The sequence below is a fragment of the Zeugodacus cucurbitae genome, chromosome 4, assembly GCF_028554725.1.
Source record: "Zeugodacus cucurbitae isolate PBARC_wt_2022May chromosome 4, idZeuCucr1.2, whole genome shotgun sequence".
In the NCBI taxonomy this organism is placed as follows: Eukaryota; Metazoa; Arthropoda; class Insecta; order Diptera; family Tephritidae; genus Zeugodacus; species Zeugodacus cucurbitae.
The window spans coordinates 60628494-60645945 of NC_071669.1; the positions used below are offsets into that span (position 1 = coordinate 60628494).

Genomic DNA, 17452 nt, shown 5'->3' on the forward strand with positions numbered 1-17452 from the left:
GATATATGTAAGTATATAACTTGAACGACGATGACAACACTTTCGAATGAGATGAGTAATGAGTTCCCAACGTTATCGAAACGTAATAGTAAATCGGTGCAAATAAAAGTGTAAGACAGATGGAACGAGGTGACTTTAGGGAGTTAATGACTAAAAGAGAATAAAATGGTTTTGAGGTTGACAACTAACACAAAAAGCTCTTTAAGGCAGTAGTAGCAGGTTTTTAGCAATTTTTTTTGAAAGGGAAGGAAATGATTGCGGTAAACGGAATTTTAAGACGATAGTGTACTATATTTAAGGCTTAAAAAAACAATATTTATTATTAAAAAATATTGAAATTTTTTCAAAGTTGTAAGAATTTTCTGGAGCGCCTGGAGTCTGCACTTGTACATCAGTGAAACAGTCGAACCAAGTTTTTTTTTAATTTTTATAAGTTTCTTTTCTTTATGAACTAAAAAAATACCGAAGAAGTTATAAAAATCCAAATTTTTTCGAAGTTTGAAAAAAAAATTCACTTTTTTTAAGAAAGAACTTGACTTTAAGTTGCAAAACAAGTAGTTTAAATAATACTTTTGTCCAACTTTTTTAGTTCAAATAGAACATAATTTAATACTGAAGCTAGATCACTTTGGTTTTTTTCGATCGGACATATATTCTTTTTGCTATCGCCGGCACCGTTTTCTAACACTTGTGAAAATGAAAACTCGAGAAAACGAGCATTCGCACCTGCTCGACGCTCGGCCACTAAAACTGCTCTAGCTTCGAAAATATGTCGAATTGGCCGCTGGAATTTTAAAGACATATTCTTGGATAGTTTTGGAAGAGATTTAAAACAAAACAAAAAAATCGATTTTTTTAAGCCTGAAGTCTACTGCCTTAAGTAGTGTGTTTAAGACTAGAGTGGGAAAAATGGTAAAATCTCTGAAATTTTGGTCGAGATTATTTTTATAAATTTTAAGTTTTTGTAAAAAAAAGATTTATTGGAGAAATCAATACGAAGTACTACACAATTTTTTACTGGACATTTTTTATTTGAAAATTTGCAAACAAATTTTTTAATTTTTTGTTGAAAAAAAAAATTTCTTCGACCAAATTAAAAACTTTAATTTTTTTGCATTCTATTTTTTTCAATAAAACCACATCAAAATTTGCTAAAAATAGCATAAGTTCGTTTATTTATTTACACATTATTTCATAAAATTGTTAATACTCATACTTAAAAAAAAATTAATAAAATTATTATAAACAATCGTTAATGTTCTACATTTTAGTCGTTCGTGAGATACTGGCATTCAAATTTCGTTTAATTCAAATATACTATACATACATACATATGTACATAGGTATGATTACTAGCAATATAGAGGCGTGACAAGCGCTATGTAATCGCTATCATCAGTTTTATATATGTATGTATATGTAAACAGTTAGTAATGCGCTTAACTTACATACATACATATTTGTATACTATATAATTCATATAAATATTACATAATAAGTACAGTACATACGCAATACATTAACATAAAATACAATTTTAATTTAGCATACATATATATTTAAATTGAAATTCACCGGCCATTGCACAAATGCAACGGCACTTATCTGCGCGCTTTGCTTCCATTAAATGAGAGAGTAAAAGTGTAATGACAACCAGACATTAATTAGATTTGAGCTTAATGCTTTAAGTTGACAGTTGATTATAGTTAGATAAGACTTGAGACTTAAGACTTAAGCAAAAGACTTGCTTCCTGCATTTATTGGCTGGCTGGCTTAGTAGCTAGCTAGTAAATAACGGTTAATTTGTTGTTGCTTTTTTGCTTTTTGTTTTTGTGATTTTAAATGAACCGTTTAGTAATTGAAATAAGTAAATATGTGTATATGTCATATTTGCATCTACATACATACATAAGAAACACATAACTGTACTCGTTTAAATACTTATGTAACTGCAGTGTGAGTAATAAACAATTACAATTTATGCGCGCTACGTAAGAGTTACACAATAATCAAGTCATAAAAATTAATTGGATATTCACAGTTTTTTGTTGTTGTTACTCGTTTTCATTGATGCTTTCCAACTACAACACACATTATACTACAAAAACAAAAACAACAACTCTATAGATAAATATTACGGAAAAATAAAAATAATTTTCCATTTGTTACTCTTTATCTTTCTGAATTCCGCAAAACTTAACGCTGACTTGTGACTGACTGACGTGCCGCTTTGACTGGGGGTCTGACTCATCGCTGGAACAGCTGCAGTTGCAGCTGCTCGCTGGAGCGGTTGTCGGCAAGGCGCGCACTGGCTGCACACAAATCTCTAAGTGAGTCTGCGTTGGAGTCGAGGGAACTTATGTTGTTTTTTTATTTTTGTTATTGTTGTTGTTTTCATGGCACTTTGACATTTCACTGCGACTACTGTAAGCGCTTGGCTGTCAACTTTTACAATGCTATATATCTTAAGGCTAACACGCACCCACACATACATGCTAACTAGAAGTACGCACCCATCCTTGATTTCATAAACTACTTCACAGCCCCAACCGCGCTAAATATAACTCTAGATGACACACAGACAAACAGACACATATATTATATATACCAAATATATTTATATGCTAACAACTCCGCTCCACTAGCTCCAGCGCCTCTTCAAGTCTTATTGAGCACCGTCAGAAAGTTCTCCACACGCGCCTCATCCATGGCGCTGCTTTCCTCACTCAACAGATCACTGATCGAGTATGCGGAGAGCGGACGCGATAGGCGACGCTGCGATAGTATGTCATCGATGGAGGTGACGGGCGACAGCGACTGGCAGCCGGCATAAATGAAATTCTCACTTTTCTCGGCATTGCGTGCGATGGCGGCGAAAATGTCCTCCAAACTGGATTTCATGCTCAATTGTGGACGGAAGAGCACCGGCGATGAGGCGTTGAGCGGCGAGGCGGATAGTGGAGGCGAGTCGGATGGTGGTGACGAAGCGGCTGGCGAGATAGTCGATGGTGTTGTAGATGTGCCAGCGCCGTTGTAATGCAACGAAGTGGGCGGCTCGGCGCGTCGGTGTGTGCGTCGTGGCGGTGAATCGCGCCAGCAATTCTGCTCTTCGTCCGTGTTTGTCTCTTGCAACAAACTCAGCGAGCTCTCCAGCTGCTCCTGTGTGAGGAGCTGTGAAAGGCGCGATGCACTGAATGTCGACTTCGGCGCAGACGCATGTGTCGTTTCTTCTTCATCCGGGGACTGAATGGTCGGTGTTACGCGATTGATTTTCTTGCCCAGCAAGGCGGGTGACACCGTCACTGTGGGCACATTCTCGAACATTTTCGCAATTTGATTGACATGCGTGTTGGTCTGTATGGACGCAGGTTCTACCTGTCGTTTGATGTGATTGCCTGCATTCGTCGTCGGCGCCACGTCCTGTTTAGCATAGTATGCTTCGGTGGTACCTGCGGTGCTGTGTCGTTTCGGGTAGACGCGTGTTACAGCTTTGCGCGGTTTCGGCTTTGGCGCGGCTTCGCCAAACGTGTGACAACAAATGTCCGGCGCATAGCAGCGATGGTATTTGTGACGATTCGCTTCGTAGTCGGCGTCGGCGAAAGTTTTTATGCGACGTAGGGATTTTGGGATGAGCGTGAGGAAGACGAAACTGTAGAAGAGGTAGGGGAAGTAGACACGGAAGGTCTCCCAGTATGCGAGGTAATCAATATCCATGGCTAATTATTGTGTTGGTGTTTTGGGTATAAAAGTTCGGTTTTATTTTTGCTTTCTTTTCAAGTCTTTTTATTAGGCAGGAGGTTTGTTCGTAGTACGTATGGTTTTTTGTTTTTCTTTTTATCACAAGCGCTTTTTATGCAAATCACAAAGTCTCAGTTCTTTTGCATTTATTCTTTATTCACAATTCATATTTTTACACGTCTTTAATACTGTAAAATAATTTTTTTAGTTTATTTTTTAGTTTTCTTGGTTTTTAACTACTTTGTTGCTAATTATTTGGATTGTTTGCACTGGTAAACAAGAAACGTATTTCTAGTCAACCAGTGTATTGCATTTTGGTTGAATCGTTCGCGGATTGGAAGACTTTTTTTTTAAATGATTATTTAATTTTATTTAATACTCATGAGTTTAATTTATATATTTTTACATTTCATATCATTTTATTGGCTTTTAATTTATTTATTATTTCTGATTTCAAATATGCTATTTGGGTTTGGATTATTTTTGATAAGTTCCAGTAATGAAACCATCAATGTATATGTAAAGAATCGAAAATATCAATCCTTACAACTCTTTTTTTTTAATGAGATTTACATCTTTCCATTTAGCTTTTTTCCCAACCCTCCCTTCAATTTAGTTTTTATGAGTATAAAATATGAAAATCCTCGGATAAATCGGACTATAACCCTTTATCGGTTTTGATGCTATCTGGCAATAGCTCAGAAGCTTGCGAATTGCAGGATGAGAACTGTTTCTACCAAAGATCGCAGTATTAAGTATAGCAGCAGAAGAACTTAAGGCAAGAAACAGATATGCCTCTGGAAGAACTATTAACTCCAAATTATTTGGGTGATGTTTTCTGTCATTTGTCATAATTTTGCTACGTACAAAAAATGTTTAAAGCATTTAGTATATATTTTTTAAATATTAAATAAATTTATTATTTCATGTCATAGTATTTAAGTCGATTTATTAATCATTAATTGATATTGTTGTTGTTGTTCATATCAATTTGCCATCCGCTCTTTTTCACTATAATCGTACTATTTACGCTGGTTTTATTTCCTGTATATGTTATCAGTTTTATGCGTTTTGCTGCGATATTAATACTTTTATTGAGCATAAAAGCGCTCTGAGCAATATTGAAGCACAAAGATCAATTAGTTTAATAGTTTTTATGGCCTAGTGTCGTATTATGACCTTTGGATTTTAGTATTACAGTTATTATTAGTATATTTATACTTTTACTGTGATTTTTTTTTTTTCAAATAAGTTATTTATTTAATATTTTAATTGTGAATTATAACAAAATTTATTTTAATTTTGAGTTATAATTAATTTTTTAATATTATTATTTTTTATATTTTATTATTTAATTTCACTATTTTTTATATTTCTATATTTGTATGTCTTTTTATAATAAATATATAAATATTTGATTTTAATGTTGTTTTATTTGTTATAGTTTTCATTGTGATTGAAATTTTATTTATACACGTAATTTGTCTGTAAAAATCATGTTCAGATTAAAAACGTGATGAGTTTTTCCAATCAACTAATCGACACTGTTGTCTAACTACTGATATCAAGTTTTAGTATAAATTAATATCAAAGTATTACAATTGTATTGAATTTATTTTTGTGATAAGTAGTGAATGAATCGACTAATCTATTTTATTATATTATTATTAGCAATTATTATAGTAAATTTTCGTTATTTTCAAATATTTTTTTTTCATAAAATTTTTTGATTTTTATAATTCATTTTTTAAAAGTAATTCACTTTGGCTTATATATATTAATTAATATAAATTTATTTTTTAATAATTTGTATAAATAATATGCACATTATTATTTTTTATATTTTTTTTATTTTTTATAGTTTATTATTGCAAATATTTCAAAATTCACAAATTTTAATTAAAATTCCAAAATATTTTTCTCAAATTACTTATGCACTCTATGCACCTTCCTCAGCTACAAATGCACTACTGAACGAAACCAAAAAATCTTTCGCCGTTATACATGGATCTTGTCAATACTAGTTCTACCGGTAAAATGCAACTAAACTATATATAAATATATGTGTGTGAATATAAGAACAGTTGAAGAAAAATCTAAATTCATAAATCAAATCGAAAATGCCTCCAAGTGTCGTATAAATATCACATGTATGTATGTAAATATATTTGCCAACAGCCGCTTCTTCAGCTGGCCACCCACGCGATATCCGATTGCAAGCGAAATATTCGCACAATTCTCAAGTAAAAATATCAGCGGCTGCACTACTTTGCGTAAATTTATTTATTATTAGAGTGGCAAAAAAATTGCGAAAATATTTTGGTAAAATAAAAACAAAAAAAAATTGAAAAAATTTAAAACAGAAAAAAATTTCAATATATTTCGTAAAAAAATTGTTTAAGTTTTTTTTTTTTTAAATTATTTTTTTGCGTTTTTAATATTGCTCATGCGCTTTTTTATATATTTTTATTAAATTTTTGTTATTTATTACACTTAAAAACAAGCTTTACATTTCAAATATTTTCTGTCTACACTTTCTTGAGATCAATTCGACAGTCAATGCTTTGCAGTATTTTTATTTTTTTTTAACTATTTTAAAAATTTTATTTTTATTCTTCGTTTAAAACGCGTTCTGCCGTCGCGTTCTACGGTCGTTATGTCTCGAAATATCTACGTTAACTGAAATCTCTTTGCAGCCGCACAGTTTGCCGTTGCTCCGAACCTAGTGAGGAAGACGGTACGGTACAACGCTCACAATGCGGAACCGATAACACTAGACAAGTACGAGTATTAGCTACCAACACACATACCCACAAAGAGATAAGTGTGAGCAAAAAGTGTCGTGACAAACACCCCAAACCCCCCTCAAAGCTACTGCTAATGGCTGAGGGCGTGAGTTACTGTTTAATATTTGGCACTGTCTCTCGCCAAAATGCGCGCCCAACTGCGAGTGCCGTGAGATCAGCGCATTGAAGCGGAGAGAACACATGCTAGCTGTGTTCTCAATTAGGCGAGATCGCTCCATTTGTGGAGCACTGTGCTCATTCTCTCTGCATGATTCTCTTTTAGTATATTTGAGTGTGTGTACTATATTTAATTTAATTTTTTTTTTGCAAATGTGTAATTTGTTTTCAAAAATTTGTATTGTTTATTTTTGTATTATTTTTTTGTTCTTTTGTTAGCTTTTCAAATGCCGGAACAGAAGCTGGCTGGCAAGTGCATGGCGAAGCTTCGCTCAGCGGCTGGCTACACTTGGCTGCCTAAAGGTTTTCACACACACATATCTTCTATGTAAATATATATAAAAAGCATTTTGAAAGAAAATAAAGTTCTATAATGTCAGCGTTTAGTGTAAAATCTGAGCAAATTGTTTATTTTTTATTTTTATTTTCATTTGAAATTTATTTTTGCTTTTATTTCACGCCGTTGGTCATCTTTAGCGGCAGTGTGGTCGGGGCCAACGGTGTGTGGTAGACTTTTATTATTATTATTTGTTGTAATTTGTTTGTGTCGCTTGACGTACATTTTACATATTTACAGACATTTCATATAGTATATGAATATAGGCATTCCAAATTGAAACTGCTGCTTTGCTGCACAGCTGTTTCTAGCGGGCAGCGCAACTAATTTCATTTTCGAGAATCATGCGAATAAGCTTGGCAAATACGAATATTTCTTGCCAACTGGTAAATATGTTTGTGTGTACTCGTAGAATTATTAACATATTCTCAGGTAAAATTTGGACACACTTTCTAGAGTATGAAAGTATTTTTTTTATAAAATTGGATGTACATATTGCTTTGATATTTTCAAAAAAAATCGCTTGAGAGAAAATTGTTTCACACGCAATTTAATACATGTGTATATAAATCGTAGAAAATGGCACACATTTTATGTGACATGAATTTATGATAAAATATTTTTTGATTTGACAATTTACATTTTCTATGTACTTGGCCTACTTTTCGACAACCCACATAATTAATGGACACTAGCCCTTTCATTATTAATTTTTTGGCTTTTAACGAGAAATTTACACTTGTTTAAGGCAGTAGTAGTCTGCTTTGCAGGATTCAAAAAATAGATTTTTTTGTTTTGTTTTAAATCTCTTCCAAAACTATCCAAGAATATGTTTTTAAAATTCCAGAGGCCAATTCGACATTTTTTTGAAGCTAGAGGAGTTTTAGTGGCCGAGCGTCGAGCAGGTGCAGTTTGGACCGAAAACTTTAAAGCGCGTTTTCTCGAGTTTTCATTTTCACAAGTGTTAGAAAACGGTGCCGGCGATAGCAAAAAAAATATATATGTCCGATCGAAAAAAATCAAAATGATATAGCTTCAGTATTAAATTATCTTCTATTTGAACTAAAAAAGTTGGACAAAAGTATTATTTAAACTACTTGTTTTGCAACTTAAAGTCAATTTTTTTCTTAAAAAAGTGAATTTTTTTCAAACTTCGAAAAAATTTGGAATTTTACAACTTCTTCGGTATTTTTTTAGTTCATAAAGAAAATAAACTTATAAAGATTAAAAAAAAAAGTTTGGTTCGACTGTCTCAGATGCATCACACGACCTCCATCACCGGTACCGATTTACAAGTGCAGACTCCAGACGCTCCAGAAAAATACTTACAACTTTGAAAAAATTTCAATATTTTTTACTAATAAATATTGTTTTTTAAGCCTTAAATATAGTACACTATCGTCTTAAAATTCCGTTTACCGCAATCATTTCCTTCCCTTTCAAAAAAAATTGCTAAAAAAACACGCTTTTTTTCGGCTTCTAAAGCAGACTTAAGACTCTTACTAATTCTACAGGTCCACAATAATGTTAGAAAAATGTTGGCTCGATTAAGTGATCCGTAAAACTGACTTTATTTTTTCACAGTATCAGCTACCATTGATTTTGCAGACGAATCGAAATTACCACTGGTATAAATTCAACGAACTGGTATAAACATTAGAGTTAGAAAGCAAACAGATTAGAATATATGTTTCTAATTTCATAGCTACATCTTTGAATCCTTCACTTTATCTTATACAAAGAAATACACTTGAAGAAAATGAGAGAGAGAAAATATGGATAAGAAAAAAATCCAAAGGAGTACACCTCAAGGAGGCGTGCCATGTCCACTTCTCTGGGTATTAAAAATGAATAATATGTTGTTAAATCTAGAAAAGAGGGGCGTACATGTAGTGGACTATGCTGTTAATTCGGATGTCTCGGTTCTCGAGCACCCTCACTAATCTTATGCAAACAATATTACATTTATGCAGGAAAAGGATGGCAAATATCGGTCGCGGTTTTCTCAACAATGTCTCGGAAGTTGCTAAGATACAACTTTTTGAATTAATTAATTTCATAAAGAACACTGAGTGGTCAATGATGACATATTAGTGTGAGGGGATTTTAGTCTCGGTGGCATTACAATTAGCCTCTTAAGGCTACGTATACCACAAATTATTAAAAATTGGATCAACACCAGGAGCATAAAAAATGCTATTAATGATACAAAAACATGAATATTTTCTATTTTGTAAAAAAAAAATATTTTTATCTCACACAATTCATATCATATCATAAAAATACATATCATTAAATACAATAATTCACCTATAAACACTCCCTTATGGTCTTCTATTTGTGGCAACTGCATCATCAAGGTTGTAATCTGTTCACTTTAATAGCGCTTTCTAGCCTTGTGACAAATACATGCTAAAAATACCTCGGCATAGGGGCCTATGTAAGTATGTGCGGCGTATAATTTCATGCCTCAAAACACTTTCCGAAATAGATAGATTGCGGTGGTATTTCCTACCGTATTGAACTGTGCGACCACTGCCAAGCTATGACACACAGTTGTTGCTGCTAATTCATTTAAATTATTGTCATGATTTTGGCGGCTTTCCCAACGCGCACCACCGCCACACTACAACAAAAGCAAAACGCACGATCTTGTACACCTTTGCTACCGCAGTGGCCCACTGGCAGCAGCGATTTGACAACTGCGTACCGACATTATTCGAAATGTTTTTATTTATTTTTATTATCTGTGTCATTTTTACTTAATTGCTTTAAATAAAGCACTTGTGTTGCTCATGTTGTTGTTGTTGGCAATTTGCAAGCATGTTTGCTTAAATTTTATGTACTCGTATATATTTGCATACAAAGTTTATTTAGTTTAAGATTAAGGCATATAAAGTGGGCCGGTTGTGGACTTGGACCTCAATTTTATGTACATATTTACATATATAGTATGTAGAGTTGTAAATTTGTTTGTAATGTATGTGGTGGTTTATTAAGTGGGTTATGCACAAAAGTCAAGTAAGTTGACTTAGTCTGATTAATATCTAGTACGCATAATATCTTTATGGCATTGAGAGCAGGTGAGAGAAATTTAAATTTATCACCAACCAATAAACTATTTGTTCGTACTTGAGAGGAATTTTTATAAACATGAGAAATCTCAAGATCTCAAAAAATTATGTGTTATAGCATTTTTCGAGAGGTTTTTGCGGGAGACCCTTAGTTGACTTACTTTATTTATCGATCTAGTATAAATTTAGTAATTTGCAGTGATTATTTTTTTATTCTAAATCAAAAATATATCACTGATATTAGTAATATTCGATTCGCCGCTCTCTTCATTAGATATTTTTGTGCCCCTGCTCCTTTGTTAGAACATTTTCATATGAAAGCAAGCATACATTTATCCAGTTGAACGTAATGCAAGACAGTATGTGGTTACCTCATTAAAGTGGTATAATCGCTTGCTAGTCTGACTCTATTTGTTTATGCTAGTTTGTTGTATTTATACCAGTTGTCTGTTCTATTCAACTCCCTACAAAGATCTAGATCAATAGAATGTGTCAGTTGTTCACTGTTGGGAAAACCTTTTTGGTTTTAGGATCAAGATCAAATACCATTGAGCCATTCACTTGGGAGTGGCCAGGAACGATTCTTTTACATATGACTCAAGCAGCTCACGACTTCCGGTTTTAGACCAAGTAACCCCTGGGTAGCCAAAAGACATATGTTTGAAGGAGAGCTAAAGTGAGAACGCGAAGCCCGCTTCTGCGGTTGTGCGTAGGGTTTGGGACCCACCACATAAAAAAACCTCCCCAATGGAAAAAACAATCACCATAATAAACAAAAAACTACCAGTTTGAGAGACTTTTAGTTATGGAAGTTAATTTGTATGAAATTTGACGTCTATTGCCAATTCAAGAGTACGATTTATGGAAGTTCAACTGTAATTAATTTTTAATATTTAAATGGTGTTTTATTATAGTAATTTTAGAATTAATAAGTTTCGGTAATGTTCTCCGAAAGTGGTCATTTGGTAGTCTAGACTTCACGTCAAACCTTAAGAGAAGATCTATTGATAGGAAGAGAGTGCCTTTTGAGTGGCATAAATTAATTTTTGAAACTTTCTGCTTCTGATTAGAACAAAGAGGAAGATGAAAGTGGAAGTAAATTTAGTTTTTTTTAATCATAAACCATACTTTGGCACATAATCATATATGTCATAATAAAGAAGCTGAATTTATTACATTTATTGTGTATTTTTATAAAATTTTGAAAAACAAAAATGATAAAGTAATCTATAGTATTATTTGATTTTTTTCCATTAATAAAATTTTAATTTAATTTTTTATTGACATTTAATTTTTTTAATGTTATATAAATTGAAAAATATTAAATATTTTTTTTTAATAAATTGAAAAATAATAAATATTTATTTATTTTATATTTTATTTAAAATCATAGTTATTTTTAATTTTTAAGTAATTTGTGTAATCCAACTAATTGGTTTTATAGTTTTCTGTTATTTTTTACTAAATTAAATATTTTTTATTGTATTTTGAATTTTATTTAATTATATTTGTATCACAACATATTATTGTTTTTGTTTATATTTTTAGTTTTTATTTGAAAATCATTAATTTTCATTAAATTTAAGAAACATAATTGTTAATTATTTCACACAATGAAGAGTTTCGTTCTTTCAGTTTAATTTATTTTATTTATTTTTATTGTCTTCCAATTTCACGCCAATGATTGCATACTCTTATTCATGTTTGTATGTAAACAAAATAAACAATTAATCATCCATTTAATTAGCAATCAACCATTATCAGCAGTCTGTTAAAAAGTAGTTCTTATAATAAAAAAAAAACAACAGCAACAGCATGCCTCTTATTCATTAAACGTTTTCACAATTACAACTGCTCTGTGCAATTCATTCGATACATTTACATTGCGTATTTTTATTTCAAGGCTACTACGGCCACTTAGTCACTTGCCACTTTTACCCGATCGAATTGGCAGTTATCGCGGCAACAAGACACCTCGCATGCCTGCACGTTGTACTCGCTGGCGATAAGAAGAACTCAAACAATGCACGCTGCGCGTACAAAGGTGTGCTCGGCAGCCGAGGAGGACGTGTGCAAGACAAATAAATACAAATCGAATCGAAATGAGAATCGACAAGAGTCCGTAGTGCGCGCTACGTGCTACGTTACCGGCGTGCTGCAAGCAAACACTTTGAGCGATCGTGCTCAACTGAACGTAAGAAAACGCGCCAAGCAGTGCGCTGCCGGAGTAGCCAGAAAGCCAATAAGCGAGCAACGCAAACATTCAAATATATTATGGAGCATACAATGCAACAACAACACATACACAATAACCAAAAAAATAAAATATACGCAAATGGAGAAAGATGAAAGTTCGGCAGACTTGCACTCAAGCTCACACTCTCGTATGAAGCGCGAGCTGGCTGAGGATGACTTGGTTCCTCATACTCACATACACAAACATGAGAAGATATTAAAAGAAAATTTGTATAAAAAAAGTCGCCTGACGCAATGCGACAGAAACGCATGCGCAACTCGAGCAAAGAAAAAACCCAAACCCGGTTCTTGAGGAAGGCGAGCGCAATTTGTAAAAAGAATAAAAAAAGGATTATCGCTCTCTCTGGTGGGTGTGTGTGCGTCTATGCAAATGTATGCTATCGAAGAGGTTGTGATCTTGCTTCCCTTCTTGGCTGCTGTAGCATTAACTGTGCATGCGGCACGATCAGCCGGCAAGCCACGCAAGAATGATGAATCATCTGTTACTCATATGGGAATGTTAGGAGTTTTTTTTGTATTTCTGTGTGTTGGTATATGATTTTATGACTCCTTTCTTGTATTGGAGAATTTCCAAGTATTTTTTTGGTAAACCAAAGAACACTACGAACAGTAAGCAATAGGAGATGAAATTACATAATTCTTACATCTGTGGTCCAATAGAAATCTTGCTAAAAATATATCTTTAGGTGTTTTAGTATATATTACAAGGGGCTTTACGGATTCAAAAGCTGTATACATATTTCTTTCAGCTTAAAGATAAGGAAAGTAGAGTTTAATGGAGATTTGAGAGAACACTGTAAATTTTTACTGGAATCGACGTCCCACAGATGTGGTAAATGTTTTGTAAATAATAAATATATGTAACCATAGGCCAAAGGCCGTATTCATAAATTATTATGAATTATAAACCCCAGAAATCCTTACGAAATCTCAAAAGATCTTTACGAAAAGGCAAGATCAGGTCATCTGTTTGGTGATTTTAATCCATATAATGTTTGTACTCTATATAGGCTTTGGGATCGATATCAGTTTCGAATAAAATCGACAATAATTCCGTCACGAAAAACGTTGTGATCGAAGCGGAATCAGTGTAAAACTTATAATGATTCTCGACTTCGTCCAAGAACATAAAGTTACAAACAACAATTAGAAGAAGCATGAATGGTTTATGCAATTACAGCCACATATCTCTACTCAAGAAACGATCTTACAATTCAATATATAAATGGTACGCAGTTGCTCCTTACATTACATAAATATTTATATGTACACACTCGTATAAGTATAATTCCATGATATATAGCTATAATCGTGAGCTTCGTTCTTGAACGCTCTTACAAGTCAACTTGGTAATAATTTATGTGTCGCAAGGAATGCAGGAATGATACTATGTGGAGTGCAACAATGTAAGCACAATGAATGCAGCTTCTAGAATAACCAGAAAAGGACATAAATTAAAATTAAATTAAACCAAAGGGGAGGTAAAAGAGATGGAAAAAAGCTTTGAAAAAGGAAACGTGCTTTGATCAAATAGATACCTGATAAACATTTCCTGAGAAAGGAAAGATGGGAAGTATGAGCAAAGGGCATCCAGCAGCCTAGACGGTTGGTAAGTAGTGGAGGCTGTCGGAAAAAAGTTTACACGAAGTGGATGAAAAGAACAAAAAGCTTTGGTTTTTATAGGACGACATAAGCTCTGAGATAAGGTCTGACATATAACTGATTAAAGATCTATTTTTAGGCGATCTTTACTGTATTTAGCGGTATGTAGAGTATCTACACGTTCGGTAAGTGGAATTTAAATAAATCTAGGTTTAAAGGTTTCCATGTTCTGATGTTTACTCTTTCGATAGTTCCAAAGATAGTCGAGTCTCCGTAATTCTAACGGTAAACGGATTCGTACCCTTTCATGACCTCCAGTTTTGTGAATACCACAGCATTTCTAACATCCGTCACCTCTGCAGAGATGGGGCTTCAAGCTTCCCTGGATTGAAATAAGACAGACAAGACTCTGGTTTCGACAGCATTGAAGAATATAGGAGAAGAACGTAGGATAATTTAGAACTACAACCATTTAAGAACTTTGGGCCTGTCCTTTACTGTTTCTACTGGGTTGCTAGAGCATCATTTACGAGCTTACAAAACCTTCCTTACAAACGCATAATGCATAACTGCTGCTACAATGTATGTATGTACATAAGTATATTTGTGGCATGCTCATTTTTAATCACGACTTGAATAGCGCCATAGACTTTGTCTGCCACTCGGTACTACCACTAAAACACGAGATGGGAAAAAAAGAGCTATCAACAACAGCCGCCAACTGACTGCCACGACTTCGATATCAATTTAACTTGACTGACTGACCGGCTGAATGACAGCTAACCGCTCATGCTGACCAACACCGCGCGTTGTCTACAGAGGCAGCTTAGCCAGCTCGCTTGCTCGTTTACTTGTTTGGTAGAATGTTCTGTTAGACTTTGCGCCAGACGACAGATGATCTTGAAGTCACTTACATTATTCAATGCTGCGCATTCGAGAGGAGTGTGCGCTTACCACATTGCATGAATACTACTTATGGTTGTCTGTTTGTTTGTGTGTATGTGAGCCGCAACATAACTTTGTAATTGGTTCTTTTGTTCAATGTGATAAATGGACAGTTGGAGTTGGAAGTTGAAGAATTGTTTTTACAACCTTAGCCGCGGGCTGAGCTACTGCGCTTTGGTGGTTTTGTGTTTTTTTTACTTTTTTTTGTTGTTTCTGCGGCATATTTATTGTTGTAGCTATAATATTTATGCGTTTCATTTGAGCCATTACTTGCGAGTGGCAGCTACCGTTGATTACTACGTATGTTGGCACAGTCAATTTCTTTCTATTTATTGAATAGTCGCAATTTTATTGCTTTACAGGCAGCAAGCAATAAGTGAGTGGCAGCGGCTGCTTGGTCTGATCGGTTGTTGGGTGCGCATGCGCGGTAGCAAATGCCAATGGCTATTGTGCGAGCGCCATCATCATCATTGATCAGCGCTTATTGTTGGAGCAAATCACTGGTGTACCATACAGATTTATGCGTTCGACAAACGATCGCGTTCGTCACTTAAATTTGTTGTTTTTCTTATTTTCAATTTTTTTGTTTTAGTTTCAGCACTGAATCATCAGCAATACCTTTCATTTGAGTTCTTGAAGTCTTTTATTTGCCTGGATTGTGGATTGTGCTTTATTATTATGATGTTATGTTTTTGCTGTTGTTGTTTTGGTTTTTGTTGCTTCGTAATTTAATTTATTGAATTCCAACTCTGGCATTAACGTTCTTGCGTTCTGTTTTCTTTAGCTTGGAGTTCATGCCTGCCGTCTGTTTACTCGTGTTTCTTTGACTTAAATCGTGATTTAGCTTTCTTTGTTTTGGATTCCGTCATATCTTTTGTGTTGTTTTTATTTGTTCTGATAAGCGCTCATGTTTTGCGAGAATTGCTTTAATTGCATTTTTTATGATTATTTCATTCTAAAAGCTGTTGTTGTTTTTATTATTTACTTTATTGTTTTCATCACCGATAATATTGTATGGATTGTAGGAAGGTATGCAGATTGGAAATTTTATGACTACGATAAAGAAAATGTTATAGGTGTGTAGATTTTTTATTAATAAATATTTCTGTAGAATTGGTCACCAGATTGAAGTGGGCAACAATTTTTTTTCTAAAAATGTAACTAACAACCGAAGAGCTATTATATAAAAGGGCAATATACATATGTGATCTGGCGAAGAAGCAATTGAATATGTGATTCATTGTGATCTAACGTAAAATCAAACGAGAGTCTCGACTATTCAGTTGCATACAAGCTCTTCTTTCAAATAAAAAGTGCAACCTTCCTAAAATATATTCTTAAATAATATCATAAAACAATATATGATATAGAAATATATTGTGTAATCATGATAAAAAAAAGTACTCAGAATTCACCACTCCCTACATTAATTATCGCCGAAATCTTCCATTGCATATTAAATACATAGTATATATTTACCGTTAATTATCTTCAAGTAGCGATCCGCCTTTTGAGCATTTCTCGCCGATATTGTTTTATGATACTGTTTAACACGAGCGCTATTTCGGTTGCTATAATGTTTGGGTGTCATAAAGGTATTCTTATGTTTTATTTTTTTTATATTTTTTACTGTTATTTTTGGTTTATCGCAACTGCAAAGGAGGGTACCTGACGACAGTTCCATAGGTTGAGTAATATTCATGAAGAACAGTGTTTATTATATTGCCTATTAGATTTTAGACAAGCTTAAGAAACAGATGATTCGCAAAATATCAAGAATCTAATTTTTAATAAAAATGTATCGAAAAAGAATGGACATCCATGTTGATATTTGTATGACCAGAAGAATACATAAGTAGTTGCTTAGACGATATTTTTTTAGTCAATATCGATGGATTTTTTCGATATGATTTCGATTAATGTAGTTTTCTGAGAATATATTTATAAATCGAAGTTTGTAATTATCGATATATATTTATTAAAACATAATTGATTACTTATCTAAAAAAATTATGATGAAATTGAAATTGATTATGAAATTGAAACGTCAGATTTATTGCAGAAGAAAGCGATGATAAAAAAGCATGATGTTTGGGTGCCGCATGATTTGAAGCAAAAAAAACCTTCTGGACTGAATTAACGCCTGCGATATGCTACTAAATCTGTACGAACTCGACGCATTTTTGAAGCGGATGGTGACTGGCGACGAAAAATGGATCACATACGACAATATCAAGCGAAAACGGTCGTGGTCGAAGGCCGGTGAATCATCACAAACACTGGCCTAGCCGGAATTGACGGCCAGGTAATTATCGGTATTTATGGACAAAAATCCAAGTTTGAGATTATCGATATTTCAGAAAAATCTAAGATTCAAATTATCGGTATTTAAGACCAAAAAATGTACAGCTGCTGTCGTATGCCGATGATATTGATATCATCGGAAGCAACAACCGCGCCGTTTGTTCTGCTTTTTCCAGACTAGATAAAGAAGCGAAGCGTATGGGTCTAGTAGTGAATGAGGACAAGACGAAATA

At 33.7% G+C, this 17452-nt stretch overlaps 2 protein-coding genes across 22 annotated transcripts in view; both read right to left on the minus strand.

Annotated features, from left to right (window-relative positions):
• The window catches only part of LOC105220753 (supervillin), a 363739-nt gene that overhangs the window by 20375 nt on the left and 325912 nt on the right, over nucleotides 1-17452 (minus strand). The window lies entirely within an intron of this gene.
• On the minus strand, nucleotides 1147-12013 carry LOC105220755 (uncharacterized). Of its 4 annotated transcripts, none has more exons than XM_054228609.1 (2): nucleotides 11995-12013; nucleotides 1147-3926 (listed from the first exon to the last, which is right to left on the minus strand). In XM_054228609.1, the coding sequence occupies exon 2, from the start codon at nucleotides 3712-3714 to the stop codon at nucleotides 2659-2661; it is 1056 nt and encodes a 351-aa protein (XP_054084584.1). In that variant the 5' UTR covers nucleotides 3715-3926; nucleotides 11995-12013; the 3' UTR covers nucleotides 1147-2658. The 4 variants fall into 4 exon arrangements, with proteins under 4 accessions (XP_054084584.1, XP_011195543.2, XP_054084582.1 ...); XM_011197241.3 differs by lacking the exon at nucleotides 11995-12013 and adding an exon at nucleotides 6249-6704; XM_054228607.1 differs by lacking the exon at nucleotides 11995-12013 and adding an exon at nucleotides 6230-6704.